Here is a 20,800-nt window from a genome sequence, read left to right as displayed (position 1 = left end):
GAGAAAAGGTGGCGGAACTCAAACCTGGCCACGCCCTCATCAAACCCTAGGACCGCCCCTTTAGAGAACAGGAATGCAAGTAAAATTTGGGAGGGGCTATTTCCGGTGTGGGAGGGGCTATTTCCGGTGCGGCCGGCCCGGAAAAAGGTGCCGGAACGCGGTTCCGCCGCGTTCCGGCTGAAAAAAAGCCCTGGATAGACTCAAGGTCACCCAGCTGACTTTCATGCCTAAACTGGGACTACAGCTCACAGGATCCTATTACCTATTTGATAACCGGTCCAAAACAATACTGGGGCCTTCAGTGTGTCACTAACTTTTGCTATACAAAAGTATGCAAACTCACAATATAGTAACCGTGTGACCATTAATTATAACTGCTAATTGTTGACCATTAATTAAAAACTGCTAATTTTATTGTGGTGATTTTCTTCTGACTTTCTATCTGTCTAACTGTCCATCCATTCATCCATCTATCCCCTTCCCCACCCCGCCCCACTAAACCCCTGTCCAGGATACACCACCAGATTCCTCCTGCTTTCAAACAGACTGACATCTGTCCATCAAGCTTCCAAACTGGCATTCCTCCTGTTTCCTCTGTTACCATCCCCTCTCTCTGGATAGTACAAAGGCCCAGAAGGGCCCACAGAGTCCTGGTCTTTCACTGAGTCCAGCTGGTGCCTACAGCAGTGTGATTTACAGCCACTCTTTTCATTTCAACTGTCCACCTCGCTGTGGCTGCATATAGAATACTGTTTGGGAAAGTATTGGGAATCTCACTTGGATTTCCCCTACATCTTTTTTTTCTTTTCTTCTTCTTCTTTTTTTTTTTACAGGTTTTTCTTTTCTTTGTCAGTTGGCCTCAGTCTGGAAACATTCTTGAATTTTTGGTACAGATTTTTAACCTTTTGGAATAAAACTGATTTTAAAATTGGAACAGCTGTAGATAACTTTAAACTGTTTCCTCTGTGAGCTGAGGATAAGACAAGGCATGATGTATCATAAAAATGTGGAACCAAACTAGATAAACTAGCTAATGAGTAACAAAACATTTAGTGTGACACTCATTGTTTTTTGGGTGTTCATTTGTTTATGAAGAAATAGGAGATTGCTGCTGGACCTAAAGTTCCCCAGAGATAACAAGAGAACATGGCAGGTCTGTCTTGATTTGTGGACAAGGAGAAAGAGAGAAGGAGCTTCCGGTTGCTTGATCTCTGGCAGGAAAATATGTGAAGCTAGGGCTATGCACAGTGCTGCCTCGGTAATAAGCAGTCACACTCCCACACGTACTTAACTGATCTGTGATTCTCCGTTTTACTCAATTGTCTGCAGTCACACAAGACACTGAATTACAAACAAACCATATGGGCTTGTCTTGGAAAAAACACAGTGAAGCACAAGCTTGCCAGTTGCATTTCAGCCTAGCTTATTGTATGATCTGTGCCACAGAGTTACTTCCTTGTATGGGGATTTCGCTGTCTATTTTTTCAGGGATTTTTCTCTGAGGTTCTGAAAAGGACCAGACAATCCATTTCTCTAAACATTCATTCAGAATTCTTTCCCATATTTCTCAAATGTTACAATGCCTCATTCTCAGGGCTCAGTCTTCCTCTTGTCTCTTGTCTTCTAGTATCTGTGAAGCATTTAAAATGATTATTTTTTTAGCTGCAACGTTCAGCAGATGGATATCTGCCCAGTGTGACAATATAGGGACAGAACAAACGATGGCAATCTGGTGTTAGCTGTGGTGTGTTTTCAAAAGCAAATGAGCCATTTTAAAAAGAAATGGTGGAAACTTAACCGGCATTGTTTATGACTAACCACCAGGGCTTTTTTTCAGCCGGAACGCGGCGGAACCGCGTTCCGGCACCTTTTTCCGGGCCGGCCGCACCGGAAATAGCCCCTCCCACACCGGAAATAGCCCCTCCCAAATTTTACTTGCATTCCTGTTCTCTAAAGGGGCGGTCCTAGGGTTTGATGAGGGCGTGGCCAGGTTTGAGTTCCGCCACCTTTTCTCCGAGAAAAAAAGCCCTGCTAACCACTGCATTTGAAAAGAAACTGGGGTAGCTTTCTATGATAAAGCTGGCTAGTAGATCTGAACAGTAATGAAAACCCTTAACTATTTGAACATATTCTCTTCCTGGAAATATGTGAGCTGTGGGCAGACATTTTATCAGGTTCTCTCACAACCTTCTTTCTGGTGCTCGTCATTTTATGCACAATCAAGCCAATTTCTCAGGATGCTCACCAAGCTCCTGTGTAAAGGAATCCAAGTGTGGCCCCCGTGATCTGCATGTGTGTTGAAAGGCAAGCAAAGAACGGATAGGAGGAAAGGCCCACTTCTGTGGCACCGATCAGAATAGCAATGGCTGTAAAAAAGATAGAAAATGGACGATGAAATCCCCATAATGGGAAGATAATGGGCAGGCATAAATGCACTAAGGTCCGGTCTTAGGAAGACCCATAGCTCAATAATAAAATGTGGGCTTTTGCTATAGAAGATAGGAAACTCATTTCCTAATGCTGGCACTGATGGTTGTCACAGCTAAACCGGATGGCAAACTCCAGAATTCATAACCAAAATGGCTGCATTCTCAACAAATCTGCAGGGACCAGGTTGGTTTAACCCAGACCCAATTTAGAAGCACCGACCCATCTAAGCATTGCAGGTAGTCCTTGGCTTATGACCACAGCTGAGCCCAACATTTCTGTTGCTAAACAAGACAGTTGGTTAGTTGTGTCCCAGTGAGTGAGTTTATGACCTTTTTTTCCACAGTTGTTAAGTGAATCATGTTAAGTTGGGGACTGCTATGTATTTAGCCTGAAGCCCAGAGTTTGAAGTATCTGCTTTACTTCGTTATTAAGGACATTTCTAGTACCAGAATTAAAAATACACTGGCACAACTGAGTGCTTAAACTGGGTGTAAATTTTCTAGTTCTAGCTAGAATTTTCTAGCTGCCCAGAGTCACTTTTCAGAGTGAGATGCGTAGTATATAAATTTAATAATTAATGGTTCAAGAGTGTTGAACTGGGAGAAGTTTGCCAGCTGTCCTCTTACTGAATTGCAAATATTCAGCAAATGCATTTAAACAAGAATATTGCTTAAATGGATCCCCACAAGTAATGCAGAATAAATTGATGAATCAGGAGAAAAGATGAATGTGACAGAGAAAATTTAGAAGTTAACTGTGCCTTATGACACATTTAAATGTAGCCTCAGGTTAACCAAGCCGTGCTGTATCTTTTACGTTGGAGAGAAAATTTCCACATTTTGGCTGTTTCTTCACTTTACTCCCAACCCCTTTTTGTAAATTACACCACAGAGATGAGGACTGATCAGAATCTGAAGGGAAGTGATTTAGGCTTTAGGCTAAAATTTTCTAACAGGATCTTTTACCTTTAATCCACTGTGGTAGCACTAGCAGAGGGTAATAACCATCTGTAAACAGTATCATGACTTTGTTAGCTGTAGCTCCAAAGGCAAAACCCATTGCCCACCGACTGCTGCGTGTTTCCATTAAATCTAAGGGTCTGTGGGGAAAAAAGACATTAAAATTGCATGTTTAAATTATAAGAAAGAAGTTTTCAACTAAGTGTAGGAAGAATGTCTACATAGGATTAAGTATTTGGCAGTAAAACAAACTACAGTAATAGGCAAGGGGACTCTCTCATTTTCCAGATGGCTATCAATTTTAGATATCTGTAGCATCTACTTGAATAGACTTGTTGATCTCAGTGGGGACTGATTGATTGACCTATATCTGTACATTTTCTATTCCTTGTGATTCTAGGTCAGTGATGGCAAACCTTTTAGAGACTGAGTGCCCCAAAACTGGCCCCGCCCCCACCCCGCCTGCCCGCAGGGCCACTCACCGCCTCCAGGGCCTGCCGTAGATCGCCCAGGCAGCCCAGCAGCGCCATGGCAGCCACGCCCTCTGCCCACGCCACAGCATCAACTGTGCATGATGGGGCGTGAAGGCAGAGTTGTCTATGCTGCCTGGCTGCCATGTCCTTGGCTGCACTGCTCCGCGTGGGCCATGCTCGGAGGCGACTCTCCTCCAAGGGGGCTGCTGGAGAGGAGGGGGTCACAGGGGGAGGCAAGGCTGGGGCAACGGCACGTGTGCCCACAGAGAGGGCTCCGAGTGCCGCCTCTGGCACCTGTGCCATAGGTTCGCCACCACTGTTCTAGGTAGCTTTATGTTCCAATCCAGCAAGGCAGCTCCTCTTATATTCTTTTAACTCAGAATTAGAAATTGTCTATAGTCATAAAGGCTGCCTGAGCTTCTACTCTCTAGCCTAAAATATGCTATAATTATGCAGGTACCAAAGCAAATGAGAAATGAGATCATAAGAGAAAGAATTGGCATAGAACCAATCTTACATTACATACAAAAGCAGCAAATAAAATGGTCTGCTCACCTGGAGAGGATATTGTAGGATTCTATATCATACAATGCACATACAAAAAGAGGAGAAGGTAAAAGAACATGAGGCAGACTCAGAAGATGGAGAGACACTATAACAACATCAATTAACAATAGTTGAGACCATCAAAAGAACAAGAGCCAGAACTTTGTATCTCCCTCGACACCCGAAGTGGTAAAGGATGAAGTAAAGAAGAAGACCGAAACAAAATAATTCTGCACACTTACACAACAACCCCACATCTCCTGTTGAGGAGATGGAATTTTTCATCAATTACATTTCTCCTGGCTCTTTTTTCAAGACAAGACAGCACCACAATTATGGCAATCTACAAAAGAAGGAAAGAAAATCCCTGGGTTCCGAGAATTCAAGGAATGTTGCTCACAATCATGGTAAGTTATTTATAGTTTTACTTACTGATGGAAGAAGTGAATAATGCAAAACAGGCTCCAGGTCTATTAGACTTGTACAGGTTTCATTATAGGTTTCATTTAGGAACTGACTGCACAGAATACACAAATGCAAACAACATATTTAATTGAAAGCTGCATACTGTATATTAAATAATAGTTTCTGATGGGAAAAAAATGGAGAATGGCTTTGTGGGGACAAATAAAGAAATGCAATTCTGTGTGCATCTAAGTTTTCTTGATTCAGCGTCTGTATCGCCAAGTTAGGGGAAACTACCGAAGCACAATATAATGGGTACTTTGTATGCAGAAAATTTCAGCTTTTATATCTCGCATCACCTGGTAAGGCTAGAAAACCCCTCATTGCAAAACTCTGTACTTGTAAATGCCAGTGGGATTGCAGTCTACAAAATATACCATCTACAGGTAGTCCTCAACTTTCATTTAGTGACTGTTCAAAATTATACCGGCACTGAAAAAAGTAACTTATGTCTGTTTTTCACATGCAGCATCCTTATGGTTACATGATCGAAATTCAGCCGCTTGGCAACTGGCATGTATTTAAGATGATTGCTGTGTCCTGGGGTCATGTGATCATTTTTTCAACTTCCTTAACGGGGAAATCATATTCATTTAACAACCATGCTACTAACTTCTTCTTCTTCTTCTTGTGCCATATCCGTTATCAGACATTGGCGATCATGTTGGCGATCCTGTTTTTATCAGCAGCCACACGAAAAAGTGCTGCTGAGTTTTGTCCAAACCAGTCCCTTAGATTTTGAAGCCATGATGTTCTTCTTCTGCCTGGACCTAACTTAACTGCAGTGATTCATTTAACAACTGTGGCAAGGTTAAGTCGTAAAATGGGGCAAGGTAGGTCATAAAATGGGGCAAAACTCACAAAACTGTCTTGCTTAACAATGGACTCAACTGTGAACATAAGTTGAGGACTATCTGTATCCTAATCAATGCAGTATTCCAAATTTCTGAACATGAAAAACAGAAAACACCACTGGATAACAGTTCTGTCTACCTACCTACCTTCCCAGCTACTTTTTCTTTCCTCTCTCCAGGGGAGTCCGAGTATCATGAGAAAGTAATTCTCCTTTGCTCTACAAGAACTATCCTACAAATGGATTAGCTTGAACTCAGCTAAGCAGGGGGTTGAACACAGACTTGGTCCAACATTGTCTCATCAGCACCAGTGTTTCCACGAACTATGTCCATGAAATAATCCTATTAACCATACTTAGAGGAAATAGGCATGCACTTTTCATTCAGTCTAAAGCCACAAACATGACAATGTGTCCCTCCCGTTTTCCATAAGGAAGTCAACCATATCTATAACTAAATCTCCCTTTAGCATTCATGATAAAACATCATCCACCATCACATTTAAGGACAATACACTACTTAGTGGGTACAACTCAGGCCCTGTCCTCCAAGAGAGTACAGAAAGATGGTCTCTAGAAAGGCATCCACCACTACCTCTCATCTCCCCATCCCAAGCTTTGCCCTGAGGCAACCATCTCACTGTGACCAGAGTTGACGTGAATGCTCAAACTGGTTCATCCTCTCATTCATTACTGAAGCTCCTAACGTCATGTCTTCACTAACAAAGCACAGCAGGATGGGAACAAATTTCTTCTGTATGACAACACTTGCACTCAACTTAGGGTGCCATGTCAAAATTGAACAAGAGAGATAAATTGCAATCAGACATGAGCAAAATATGTTTGGTGAGGAAGGGATCAAGTAGAGATGGTGTACGCAGGGCAAAGATTGATGGGATTTGCCGTAGTAAGTACAAGGTCATAAATTACAGAAGAGGATTAGGAAGGACTTTTCAATTACTGTATTGTTCAGATGTGCTAAACTTTTTGAAACTGAAAATAAATGTGCTAACCTTTTTAATTGAAAATAAAGTATGGGAATATCATGCAAAAGCTACAATACCCTTCAAATGATATGTCAAGCAACTTAGAATACAGACAGTCCCTTCCATCTCTGGCAGGCACCCTACACTAGATGCCACCAGCAAACTAGTGCCTCCTAAGTCATGGAAGTGATGGAGAAAGATTTCTATAGAAGAATCATCAGGGAGCAATTGGTGCTTAAAACTCCCCTTAGCTATCTAGTCTGCTTCAGCTCTAGGGTTCAAGTCAAATAATTCCTCTGCAATTGGCCAGATGCATCTGCCAATGCTCCCCAAGGCTTATTTCAAGGGAAGGAAAGATGCAAAAGAAAATAAGTGGTTGGGTGGAGAATTAAGCACCCCCTCTAATTTTCTGATATGATAATCCCTGAAAAATGCCTTCCTTCCCCCCCCCCCCCCACACACACATAGCATTGTGAGTTCAGCAAATCTCATGGGTGTCTCTCTCGTACTGAAAACTTACCATGTTTCCAGAGAGGGTATTATGGCCATGCTGGAGAAGAGCTGTAGGTGTTAGATGTATGCAATTCTATAGGCAACTCCAGGAAACAATATGGTATTTCTGTCTTCTTCGTTTCATGTTCTTTTCTTAATCATTCTGATGATCTGAGAATGCAGAGGTAATTCCAAGGCTGTTTCTAATTCCAACCGACCTAGCTACTCATAAAGCAAACATCTGGTTAAATATTTGCCTGTCATAAGAGCACAATGAGGAAGCTAACCAACTGGAAGAGTCTCCCAGTTATCTGCAGACACCACATTTAACAACCAGAAGTAAAAAAAAAAAAAAGCCTTCCAATCAGTGGCATCGCACAGAAAAATACATGAGTACAAAGTTCAGAAGAAAAGTTCAAGAGAGCATGCAAAATGCAAAACAGTATGACTTGAGCAGCACAGGGTGAATTGAACAATAACTGGTGGGTCAGTTACTAAAAAGATTTTCCAGAACAATACTAACTTAGTGGAATCGGGTTTGGTTTTTGTATATAATTTTATTAAATAAAATTTCAAGAGAATAAAAACAACATCATTTGTGTTTACTTATCATGTCTCTTACAATTCTGTCTCATTCTATGTGTTTGAACCCAACATTTTTTTAGGGGGTTTGTTGTTGTTTTTTGGCAAGTCCACCAGACATGATAAAAACATCTTCCATGTTTCCCACATTTCTAATATAAAGTTCAGGCATTTTGCATCGTGGGCAGGAAATACCTCAAGTGATATGTAATTTCCAACTCCACTTTTTTCCAACCTCAGAAACTCCACTGATTGAACCATAGACATTCAGAAGCAAATCATCTAATTGTAGAAAAAATTGCCACTCATTTTCGAAGAAAAGGGAAAGGACAATGATGCGTAGGTCTTCTAAAAGGCTTCACACACTTTAGATGGCTTTCAAAAACAATATCCATCCTCCCAAAAGATAAATATTGCTGTGATGCCACTCAGCACTCAATGACAGCTGACCCCTGCAAGAATATACATCTCAGTGTCTCTTTGATGTGGGCCATTAGCATGTACAGAAAGACACAGCTGGCACCATACAGGCAGGAAGAGATTACACCATCCGTTCTGTATTTAGGGGAGGCAAAGTTGGGGGACTGCTTAAATGCAAGCCTTAGAAAGGAAATAGAAAGAAAGGCTGGCTTTTTAAATATATTTTTATAGAATATCAATGTAATATAAATACAAAATAACTGCAAAAACATTACAAATTCAAAATACTGAATTACTGATAATGTATTGAGTTGGATTGTTTTTCTTTGTGTGTGTTTGTGTTATAAATGCATCATATTACTTATTGTTTAATTATAAAAATTAATAAAATTTTATTATAAAAAAAAAACTGAATTACAGATGCTCTTTTGCTCTTCAAATCACATCCCTCTCAAGAACACTTTTAAATTTGCAAAATCACTCCAAAATATCCATTTACCTATTGTAAATATGTGGTCAACAGAAAGATACTTCTTATGCTTCTTAGGAATTGTTTGGTAGAAAGTTTCCACATGCAGAGTAGATTTTAGAACATGCTTTATTAAAAATAAACCTCTTAACATTTTTCTTTCTAGTTGTGACAAGCAAAGATTACGGAGGACAAGATGCTAACAGGAGGACTCTTTTAAAGTTTTGTTCACTTGCATCTAACTTTGGCATATCTTTCTTTCTTTCTTTTTCTTTCTCTTTTTTCTTTCTTTTCTTTTCTTTTTTCTTTCTCTCTTTCTTTTTTTCTTTCTTTCTTTCTTTTTTTCTTTCTTTCTTTCTTTCTTTCACTTCATGCCTGAATAATTTTCTGCCAGTTCAAAAACTGTCCATTTCAGAAGTGGAAAGGGCCTATTTCTGTGTATAGTTGTATATTTATTTCTTAACAACCATCCACATTACCTTACATGGGAAAAAGTCTCTTATATCACCTCAGGGATGGTCTGGTGAAATTAGATGCCATAGGGAAATAACCTCTATTCAGGAAGTTTCTGCATTCCAAAGAAGTTCCTGAAGGACATCTTCTCTTATCCATGATCACTAGACATGTCTATGGAGAGTATTGGGGTTGATATTCAACAGCATCTGAATGGCATGTTGAATTTCCCTGTTCCTGCTGTATGGCTTCATCAAAGAGTTACTGTATATAAACATCAGATTATGGCCAATGCACATATACCTTCAAAGTTCCAATTTTTAATACCAGCATAAGGAGGATGGGGTACACAGGATTACCAGTATAAGGAGGATGGGGTACACAGGATTAAAAAGTATAAAGGATACAACAAAATATAATTGAAAAGAAAAATCAGTGCTAAAATATATAAAAACAAGACTTTAAAAAAACTAAAGGGAAAGGTAGAAATATTAGATCAACGGGAGGGACCATACAATTTAGTATACGGCAAACTAAATCTATCATAGTACAAAGCACTTTTGAATAACTAAATGCTCATTAAGACTAGTGTATGGCATAGGTCATCTGACAGATTTTAAGCACTGCTGGGCAAAGCCTGGCAACATTATAATTGTTAGCAGGGTTAATGTCTGAAAGTAGCAGGGAAATGTAATTTGGGTATTTATCAATAATGGTGAGTATGTATGAATGTCTCTATAGTACTGGCACTGGAGAAGTACATGTTCTCTTGTTTCTACAAGAATCACAGGGGCATATCTCTTTAGGTAGGGGATCTTCCTGTATCGCCCTTCAAGGATACCTGAGGTATGACATTGTGCCAGAATGAAGGCCTTTTGGTGTTTAGGTAGGTTGAGGTTAGTTAAGTGTGTCATGAGCGAGGCAGAGTGCATTGGCACTTCGTGTCTGCTATATACTGTTTAATGAGTGCATTGGCTTGATCATCTCCCATGCTGAGTAAAAGACCTGGAGAGAAGAACAAAGCTGCAATTTTATTTGCCACGGCCTTTCTCCATGTGGACTGAAAATCATTCCTCATAATTAATGGAGAAGGCCAAGGAGAAAAAGATATAATCTGATTCAATCGTTGGATACAGTCACCCATACTTTAGCCTCCACTTTCATGAGGCCTGTCTCCAGTTTCACACTGGCATTAGAAACGTATTTGGGGACTTGATCAGTTGATCTTAGAAATTTGGATCTAATGGCGCAAAATTGGAGAAGGGATCCAGATGGGGACACACACTTGATTTCCCGTCATCACAAAACATTCTATCAATTGATGTTCAAAATGTTTGCTATTAAAGCAAATATTTTTTATTAGGTATTTTAAGACAAAGGTAAAAACTAACAAGAATTAATATAAATTGAAAGAAAGAAAGAAAGAAAGAAAGAAAGAAAGAAAGAAAGAAAGAAAGAAAGAAAGAAAGAAAGAAAGAAAGAGCCAAAGGTACAACAATAAAAAAATGGAAAAAAAATTGAAGTGGCTTCCAATTTTCTTTACAGCAATTACAAGCACCAATACAAAATTACCGCTTAGTCTATGGTTATAAGGAAAAAAAAAATCTCTTTTTACCATTATCAATTTTTTTAATCATCAAAACCACAAATTGTAATTTCTTTTTTTCTCTTTCAAGCAAACAAAATCTACATGGAGTTTCCAGTCAATAATAAGTGTTGATCTTGTCTTTTCTCTAATTATTTTATTTATTTTATTTTATTTTATTTTAAGACTTATATGCCGCCCTTCTCCCCACGGGACTCAGGGCGGCTCACAGCATATTAAAACAACATAGTACATTTCCCCAATAAAAGCCAATTAAAACCAAATATTTGTAGCTGTGTCTCTTATTAAAATCATTAAAAATTATCCCTATTTAAAATTCACCCTAGGTCAGTTAATTTCGCCTTCATTGCAAATTCTGTCATCTTCACCAACCATTCCTCCATTGTGGATTGTGCTGAATCTTTCCATTTTTGCACATATAATAATCTCACTGCAGTTATCATATAGTGGTGCTGGGATTGAATACAGCACAGTAACATAATAAATACTAGCCACGCTGCAAGTGTTCATTTAGGAAACAAATGAATATGTCAGCAAGCCCCTCTAGATCACAACTCGGATCAAATACTAAATCATTGCCAACCACAGAGGCAACTGTACGCTCAGGGCTCTTAGTATATTTAGTGTACATTGTCAAAAAGAACAAAAATTTGATCAGTCCATTGAATAAGAGAGAGGTTTTAGCTTCCGGATTTTTTGGAGACTGGGGTTATTCAGAAGTGTATAGAGCAGGAACCATCTTGTCCTGGCTTTGCTAGACACTCTGGGAACTAAAATAAGAAACCAGTATTAATTTTTGCCATGTTCAGCAGGCCAGACATTCTCTCTCAGCCCAACCCACCTCACAGGATTGTGGTTGTGTGGAAAATAAGAGGAAGAACGTGATTTGGATATGATTTACGTCATTTGTAAAACTAAAAGGGCGGGATATCAATAAATAAAACAAACATTCCCCAGATCATTCTCTTGTTTATTACTGACCAACATACTCAAGTGAATACTGTATGTGAGGTTCTGAGACTCTATATCATATGCATTGTATTTCAGTTAATCCCTTGCTGCCAAAGAATTGATCTTAACGCATTTTGGAATTTCTGTTTTTTTGGGGGGAGGAGGGGAAATTGCAATTTAAGTTTTTCTAAAAATAATAATATAAAGTTTGGGGGAGAAAGGAGATAGATCAATACAACATTTTAGAGCAGTGATGGCAAACCTTTTAGAGACTGAGTGCCCAAATTGCAACCCAAAACCCACTTATGCATCGTCAGGTGCCGGGTGGGTGTGGCCAATTGGGTGGGTGTGGCCCATTGGGTAGGTGTGGCTGCGGTGGTAACAGCAGACTGGGTTGGATTAAAAAGTTCAATCAATCAATTCCAACTTTGCAAGATCTTTTTTTTCCCCGCAAGAAGTTGAAATTGACTGATTGAACCTTTTTTTTTTTTTTGCACAAGGCAGCAAAGGCCTAAAGCAAAAGGTTTTATAAAACCCAGCTGAAGGCCTAGGACTGGAGCGACGGCGCGTGTGCCCACAGAGAGGGCTCTGAGTGCCGCCTCTGGCACCCGTGCCATAGGTTCACCACCACTGTTTTAGAGCCTTGCACAAGTATTAGAACTCACTATCTAAACAACTCCACCCTGTAAAAAAATGCTACGCTCTCGGGAAAAACAAACTTTGGGGATGATGCTGTCACAAATGTCTGAACAGATAACTTTCAGAAATCCAGTGTGCATGATAGCAGAGATACCTGAAATGGAAACTTCTAATAAAGTATAGGACATAGGTTTATCTTCATGACAGGAGCCAGGGCAAAAGGCCAAATTGTTGATGAAATGGAAATGTTTAGTTATGGGATCCACCTTCAAGAGTTCTCTGAATGAAGACAATCTGCAGTGAGCAGCAGGAGTGGAGATTCTATTTTAACCTGCCCTATATCTTATATATTGCTTAACATCCCAACAGGCCATGTGATTCAGGCTTACCTATTTCCAATGGTTTACCCACAGATGAATATGAATCGGCTGACAGGTTTTTTTGTTTGAGTTTGTTGCAAAGGATTTGGCAGAAGCACACAAGGATGGGGTTTGTGTGATAGTGGTCCAGAAAAAGCATTCCAATCCAAACTGTGAATCCTGCAGAAAAATCATGAGTATTTCTTTTTTTGTATGTTAAATGCAGCTTCTTGTTCTCCCATCCCACCCACTCCACCCAAGGCTTGAAACAAAGATGGGTGGAAGGTCCAGTTCATTATGTAAAAGTAGATGAGGCCTCCTCTGTAAAGTCCTTCAAACTCTTACCTGCATCACATTGTTCATAACCTTTTGGCATTACTGGCCGATCTATCCGTCCAACCAGCCAAGCCCCAAGAACGATGCTGCGGGCCAGTCTGAATAGACAGGAAGTTAAGCCCACGACCACCGAATGGAAGAATAGAAAATAACTGAAGTTTACGAAGACTCTCCTGCAAAACAAAAGGCTACCACTGAGAAGTCTCATGCTTACTCTCCAACTATAGAGGCAGAAACAGATGAATTTGCTTTTGAATTCAGCAATGGAGGCAGATACATCCCCAATGGGGTTTTACCAAAAAGGAAAATTTAGTAGTTCTTCCTAGCGCTCAGTTGAGGAAATACAATGAGTTGTACTTACAGAAAGTTATAATACTTTACTGATCCTATGAGAAGATGAATAAGGTTTATTTATAAGTCCTACCAATCGTAATTGATAAGATATAGACTGTTGTACCAAGATATAATACAAATGCATAAACAAATTTCATTGAACTGAAATCAGTCTATACATTGCAACGCTGGCACAATATTAAAAGATTTTTCAGTAGAATAAGATAATCCGATCAACAGATAAGACTAGGATAAAAAGAAAGCAGGTGAGGAGAATTATATTGTTAAATCTTCCCTAGTTTTCTTCATGCAATATTCAACATGAAAAAGCATTTGAACGTGTTTTCTTTATAGCTTACAATAGCATAATACAAATGCCACATAGTCCTTCTGAAACTGTATTTTTCTACTTAACTTTTTCCCCATTGATCTTTTAATGTTTTCCTGCCAACATGGTCTCATAGTGACTAACAAATGGCAGAATTAGAGGCTGAATTAGATCAGCTTCCCTGAGTAATTATTTCCAAATAAGGTTTTTATTTGTGCAAATATGAATCCTGTCTCACATTTTCACATCCCTCCTTTTTCACATCTTTTTCTGACAGTCATTTTAAAAATAAGGAAAGAACACCGGCAAAACTATACAGTACCTTCCAAACAACACTGCTAAAAGATGTTTATCTGGAAGCATCCTTGCTTATCAAATCCAGATGCTGTGCATTGGAAAAAATTATAGTCACAGAATAGCAGTAGACATATCGCTCCCTAGCACTGACCTGTTATCAAGTGCCAAAGGCTTTTGACTGTCACTCGGTGACATTTTTGGCTGGAGAAAAAACCTGGCACCAACAAACACCTGTATCTTCTTGATCACTAGGACAATGACAAATGTCAGGCTGAGAGACAGAAAACAAAGAAAAGAACATTGCATTTTAAAACCAAGCTAAACCCTTCAAAAATATATATAAATAATATTGAAAGCATTGTGTTTTGCTACCATCCTCTTACTCAGGGATTTTTATGTTCATCATTATGAATTCCTTGGTACTCAATTCTATCCAATTTCCAAATTCAAAAGTATATAAAAAAGATTAAAGGTGGAATTCTATGAACATAGTATAGAACTGCATATGCAGGCATGTGTTTTTGTGTTGTTTGTATTTCCTCCTATCAAACAGACAAATGGCACTTCAAATGATATAATAAGCTCTCATTTCTGACTATGAATGTTTCTGCAATCAGAGCAGCAGAACAAGGAATCATCTGCTCGGTACGTATTTTTTTGAGGATGTACAAATTCCTTCTTTGTAATCCAGCCAATGAGATGGATGATGGTAACTGCTCAAAGTTTCCCAATCCCATCCAGCCAGATTGTCTTCTAGGCTTTGATAATGTTCAACATGGGCTGATTATGTGAATAATGCTCCCAGTTTCAGCTTGGTAAATCTATAAAGGCAGGGAGACCAAACTGTTATTGTGACTGCAGGCACTTACACCGTAATTCCCCATTTGTCTAAAAGCTCCATCCACTTGCCATGTATCATGGGTAAAATCAAAATATACGTAAGTATTATTCCAAATAACCACTGCAGCAAATGCATGATTAGGTATCCTAGAAAAGAAAATTTACAAATGGTCAACAGAAGGGGAGAATTAGAAGTCCCCAGTAATTTATTCCAACCCTTTTAAGACAGATGTCCACATACCCCACATTATGTATGCAACTTGGAAAGAGATGTACTTTGATAGTGCTACCTGTTGGTGTAAAAAGAATGGGAGAGCTCAGTTAGGATTTCACAAACATATAAACAAAATATACAATATTTCCACAAAATCTAAGTGGCATATTTTTGTAACTAGAACTATATCTGTATAAGTACAGAAAGCAATTCTGTCAGCATAATGCCTTAGATTGGACTGAGGGGAAGAAAATAAGATGCCGAACCCTCGGGTGTAACTTTGTTTTACTCATTTATTTTTACCCAAATAAAATTTCAAATTAGAAGAAATCCCCGAAAGAGAAAAATGACCAATGAAATATGGATGAATGACACCCTACAGGAAAGCTAGTTTTCTGTTCTTCTATAGCCCTGTCTTGTATTTATTCTTGACATTATCCTGACACTTGGCTCAAGAATGTGCTTTGTTTTGAAAACCAGTTAAATGGAGCGGCAGCAGTCTATTTATTCATGGGTTATTAAACTGATTTAGAAGAAAGGGACTCGGTATTCGAGGAGAGCAAACAAATTTAAAATGTTTAGTTGATTAATAGCTACCCAGTGAATTAATCTCCAAAAACCTTATAAAATGGACAATTTTACACTGAGAGAACTGGTACAATCTAATGGAAAACCAGAGAACAGGGTTATCGCTAAAATATTCCCACTTCCAAGAGCTTGTCAAAAGGAAGACATTGTTTTCCCATGACCCTTGAAAATGGACAAGTCTCTTACATTTCTGAAGAAACAATAATGGAGCCAGATTATTTTTCTCTCTCTTCAATTCTGATTGACTACAGTATATGTACATCTTTGGGTTGCATATCAGTATGTGTTAATCTCTTATAACATGGTTTTTGTCAAGCTAACTTTGCTCAGTCAAACATTCCCTAAGATCTTTTTTCAGGACTAAAGATAAATCTTTTGATACCTATTTCTTGTTCACTTTGTTCTATCTTGCATAATTACCTTAATCCCAGCAACTGTGTATGTTTGTGTGTGCGCATGTGCATGCACATACACACACACACTTCAGCCTTTTCTTAGATTCCTATCATATTTGTAGTTTTACACCAAGCATAAAAGCACTCATCCAATTCTTTCCTAGCATTTTCAGGGTTAAAGCCCGCCATTTATTTTATTTCCTCTAACTGTCTTCTCCATTTCTCCATTCTAAAAGTATTGGAAAAGACTGAACATTCTGAGAATTATAGTCACAATAAAAACAAGGTTAAAAAAGAAAAAAACAAGGTTAAAAAAGACCATTTGCCCTGCACACCCAGAGAGTATTTGATCACCTTGGTCAGAGGTAGGCAACCTTGGCTCTTTTATGACTCATGGACTTCAACTCCCAGAATTCCTAAGCCACAGCTGGCTCAGGAATTCTGGGAGTTGAAGTCCAGGAGTCATAAAAGAGCCAAGGTTGCTTACCCCTGACCTTGGTGATAGCCCCCCAACTGTACTGGTGCTTCTAAATTCCTTGGCAGTTTTTGTTATTATTGATTTGATTTGAAGTAAGTGAGGTTGCTAGGATCTGGAGGTTCTGTTTTGCAGCATTTTGTTAACTCTTTGGGCATTACCAAAAGCATACTGAGGGACTTTTGCTCAGCTTTTGGAGTTCCTCACCCTGGAACCACCTCCCAAAGTTCTGGATGGACTCCAACTTGTTAATATTGAGGAAGGTAGTAAAAATAGTTCTTATATAGAGCTTTTGACTATAAGATCATCAATTAGGTCAGTGATGGCGAACCTTTTAGAGACCGAGTGTCCAAACTGCAACCCAAAACCCACTTATGCATCATCGGGTGCCTGGTGGGTGTGGCTCATTGGTTGGGTGTGGTCCATTGACTGGGTGCGGCCAATTGGGGGGTCTGGGCCATTGGGTGGGTGTGGCTGTGGTGATAAAGGCAGACTGGGTGGGACTAAAAAGTTCAATCAATTCCAACTTTGCAAGATCTTTTTTTTCCCACGACAAGTTGAAATTGACTGATTGATTGAACCTTTTTTTTTTTTTGCACATGGCAGCGGAGGCCTAAAGCAAAAAGGTTTTATAAAACCCAGCTGAAGGCCTAGAACTGGGGCGACGGCGCGCGTGCCCACAGAGAGGGCTCTGAGTGCCGCCTCTGGCACCCGTGCCATAGGTTCGCCACCACTGAATTAGGTGAACAGCAATACATCAGGTCAGTAGTGCAGGGTTGTTGTTTTAGTCAGTCTATTATTTACAGAGCAGGGCCTGTACAATTAGCCCATCCCAGTGGACTTCCAGAGAAAGCTTGGGGTTTTCCCTGAGGATCTGGTAGACATTTTGGCTGAGGCCCTAATCTCTGCTTGGAATGGAGCCTTGGATCATATCACTCCTATGTGATCTGTCCCTGGAGTGCACTTCGGTTTATGGAGCAGCTCTGGGAGATGAAGTGCCAGCAGAGATGCATGGAGTACTGCTGGAGGAAGACTCAAAGTAAGTCTAACTGGGCACAGGTAAGAGCCCATATCAAGTATTATCTTGTAATAAGAATGTCCTTATTGCATCTGTTGATAACCATCCAGTGGCCCTGTTTAGAGCGACCTTTTCCCTATTGGGTAGGGAAGGCCCCCTAGAATATCTGCTAGCCTGTTGTGAATATTATTCAGGCTAGCTGGTAGATAGTATATGTGTGAATTCAGGCAAAGGAGTCTTTTGTAACTGACAGATGAACATTTTGTCAATGTATAGATTTTCTAAGTGGCATCCAAGATTTTTGAGCATGGCATCCAATGTGCCAATAACTGACCACCATGGCTGGTTTATGCCATAATCTTTCAACTTCGATTTATAAGATCTTGATACTCTGTGATCTTCTCCAATTGTTTGTCTTTTATTCTATTATCCCACAGTATTGTCACATCAGTTATCCACACTTTCTTCCTTCCAATCAGAGTTACATCTGGTGTGCTATAAGGCAAGACTTTATTAGTTTGTATTCACAAATGCCAGAATATTTTAACCTGCTCATTTTTTACTACTTTCTCAACTAGATGCTCCTACTAACTTTTCATTACAGCAACATAATTTTGACAGATTTTCCAGTGAATCACTTTGCCAACTGTGTTATTTCATTGTTTATAATCAGTTTGTGCTATCTTCTTGCATAAACTGAGTACACGAGCTACTGCTTCTTCTACTTCTATTTCTTTTCACAATCTACAATTTGAATCATTTGATTATTTTTCAGTTCTGCCCTCAGTTTCTTTTTTAATGTTCTAGTTATAAACCATTGCCAGATTTTATCTTTATCCACTTTCCCCTCAATCTTCACAATGTAATGCTCTTCCTTGCCAGCATTCTGTCCATGTTTGTGTTACTTTATCTCAATATTCATGCTTTGTTTCCTGTACATTCAGTAAGTTCCATTTTTTAAACTTGCATCAATGCTTGTTCTGGGTATATTTTACATATTCAGCCAATGCATGGTTTTCCCCTTATAATATTATAAAAATAATACACCAACCTGTTTGGAACTGGAGGGTTAGATGCTACCTTAATAATTCTTAAGTCCTTGGATAGGACTTCAATTATTAAGTTTCCACCAATCATACACTGTGAATCTAACTGTAGATTTTATTATTATTATTATTATTATTATTATTATTATTATTATTATTGACATCGACAACAACAACAACAACAACAAAACAACAACAACAACAACAACAACAACAACAATAATAATAATAATAATAATAATAATAATAATAATAATAATAATACAGGTAATCCTTGAGGTACAACTGGTCATTTAATGAACTTTAAAAATTACAACCGATAACCCCCCAACCCAGAAAAAGCTACTTATAATCCCATTTCAAAATTACAACCACTACAGCAGGCCTGTGGTCATTCACCCTTACGATCCACCACAGGGTCCCTGCAGAGCCCTCCCATCTCTCTCCCCCCATTCCACTCATCCCCACAAGGAGGGTAGGCCAAATGTCCCTAGATCCAAATGCAGCTGCCATTTTGTCCCTCCTCATTAACCGGTTGAAACAAAATGGTGGCCGCCAAGAAACTGCTTCATTTTTCTGCCTTAGAGAGGTGCGCAAATGGGGCCACTAGCACCTGTGAAGGTTGTACAGCTGGTTTGCACCTGCGCAGGGGGGCTGGCAGCAGGTAGCACCTGTGCACATGCGCAAACTGGGCCACTAGCACCATGTGGGTGCACACAGTCCTGTTTCTGCATGCACGCGCGTGTGCACACGCACAAATTCCCCAGCTGCTCCCTTTCCCTCCGGGCTGCCAGCACAAAAAGTTTGGTGACCTCTGCTTTAGTTGGTGTTGGCCTTCATATGCAAAAGTTTTATTTTACATCCTATATTATATAACATCTGTTAAAAAAAACTCTCATAAAAAGATCATTTATGGATTTAGAGTTAGTTATAATAATATGCTGATGATATGTGACTGTACTTTTGCTTCTGTGAGACTTCCAAGACTAGGTATCTTGCCAGTTCCTAATTTCACAGGAGTGAAAAGGAATGCAGATAAGAAAACAAACTGTAGCTGAATTTGGACAAGGTGGAGTTGTTGTGGTTCTGGGGACTAGACTTCAGGATTTCAGAAATGTGCCAGAAAATGATATAGTCACTTTTCCCTTTAATGATTAAATTCACAGCTTAGAGATCCTCCCATATCTGGAACTGAGGCTGTACAATCATGCAGTACTAATACAATCTGAAGAAAAATCAACGTCATGGCTCATGTGCCGCTTTTGGAGAAAATCTATCTGGCATGAGTGACTGGTAACTTCAGAATTATATTATTCCTTTTGAAGATGGTCTAGAAATTGCAGCTGGTCAAAACTCTGGCAGGGTAGGTGATAAATAGTGCTTTCCAGCAATACTACAATACCTCCATGCCAAAATAATTGCACAGGTTATGAGCTGCACTTTGCACTTTATGAGCTGGTCTTTGAACTCAGTGCACCCTGCTCATTATATGTATGAAGATTAATATGGTTTGGGCATGTTATTTTACAGATCCTACTACATTTTTGGCTAACATTAAGAACTACTTCCATTTTCTTCCATGCATATTTTCCATAACTTAATCTAAATAAAAAGGTCATTATAATTACATGCTTTTTTTTGCCTTATATCCCACAATCACAATCAGTAGTTCTTTTTTGAATACTGAAAACTCACCACACTTTGAGAAGATGACACTTTCATAGTTTCTGACACAATTAGGTGCCTTTTGCCTGCTCTCAATAGTTTAATCTGCTTTCTAGGAGAGAAAGAAATATAAATATAAATGCATATATGTATGGATGCACACATGTACACATATATACACAAATACACATATACAAACACTTCCATAAAGTATATTTATATCTATAAAAATGAATCAAAAATATGAATGATTTATGTTGAAAGATTGGAGACTTAATGAAGTCTGTAAGGGTAACTAGAAGTTCTGAATGTGAAATAGATCATTATTTGGTAATATTGGCAGAATGCTAATCAAAAGAGAACAATGAGCAACATTTGGGAATCATGTGTGGATTTTGTGCTAAGCAGAAGATGCATATTGAGAAATGTATTAATATGAGAAATAAAATATATTGTACATTTCATGATTAACAGAAAATGTATAATTGAGCAAATAGGCTTGAATTATAAAACATTTTGCATAGAATATGGAGGTGAAGGTTGGTTGTTGAATGAAATAGAGCAATCCTCCTGTTTTCATAA

General features: G+C 39.0%; 2 protein-coding genes across 2 annotated transcripts in view; both read right to left on the bottom strand.

Moving 5' to 3' along the window:
* LOC107292366 (stimulated by retinoic acid gene 6 protein-like) overlaps nt 1-6,438 on the bottom strand; it is a 36,498-nt gene extending 30,060 nt beyond the window's left edge. The window contains exons 1-5 of the mRNA XM_029285139.1: nt 6,368-6,438; nt 4,841-4,925; nt 4,651-4,751; nt 3,396-3,529; nt 2,246-2,366 (exon numbers count right to left, since the gene is read on the bottom strand). Of these exons, the coding sequence (XP_029140972.1) occupies nt 2,246-2,366; nt 3,396-3,529; nt 4,651-4,751; nt 4,841-4,925; nt 6,368-6,438 (512 nt within the window). The remainder of the gene's footprint in view (nt 1-2,245; nt 2,367-3,395; nt 3,530-4,650; nt 4,752-4,840; nt 4,926-6,367) is intronic.
* A 4,727-nt stretch (nt 6,439-11,165) lies between these two features.
* Nucleotides 11,166-20,800, bottom strand: part of LOC107292365 (stimulated by retinoic acid gene 6 protein-like) — a gene marked incomplete at its 5' end in the record, with an annotated part of 33,213 nt that continues 23,578 nt past the window's right edge. The window contains 7 exons of the mRNA XM_015821447.1: nt 11,166-11,504; nt 12,714-12,863; nt 13,029-13,192; nt 14,129-14,248; nt 14,847-14,964; nt 15,059-15,107; nt 20,249-20,330. Coding sequence (XP_015676933.1) covers nt 11,389-11,504; nt 12,714-12,863; nt 13,029-13,192; nt 14,129-14,248; nt 14,847-14,964; nt 15,059-15,107; nt 20,249-20,330 — 799 coding nt within the window. The remainder of the gene's footprint in view (nt 11,505-12,713; nt 12,864-13,028; nt 13,193-14,128; nt 14,249-14,846; nt 14,965-15,058; nt 15,108-20,248; nt 20,331-20,800) is intronic.

Source organism: Protobothrops mucrosquamatus, unplaced genomic scaffold (assembly GCF_001527695.2).
Source record: "Protobothrops mucrosquamatus isolate PMUCROS unplaced genomic scaffold, P.Mucros_1.0 scaffold1332, whole genome shotgun sequence".
NCBI lineage: Eukaryota > Metazoa > Chordata > Lepidosauria > Squamata > Viperidae > Protobothrops > Protobothrops mucrosquamatus.
The sequence above is the reverse complement of the archived record's forward strand: the minus strand, read 5'-3'. Positions and strand labels throughout refer to the sequence as shown.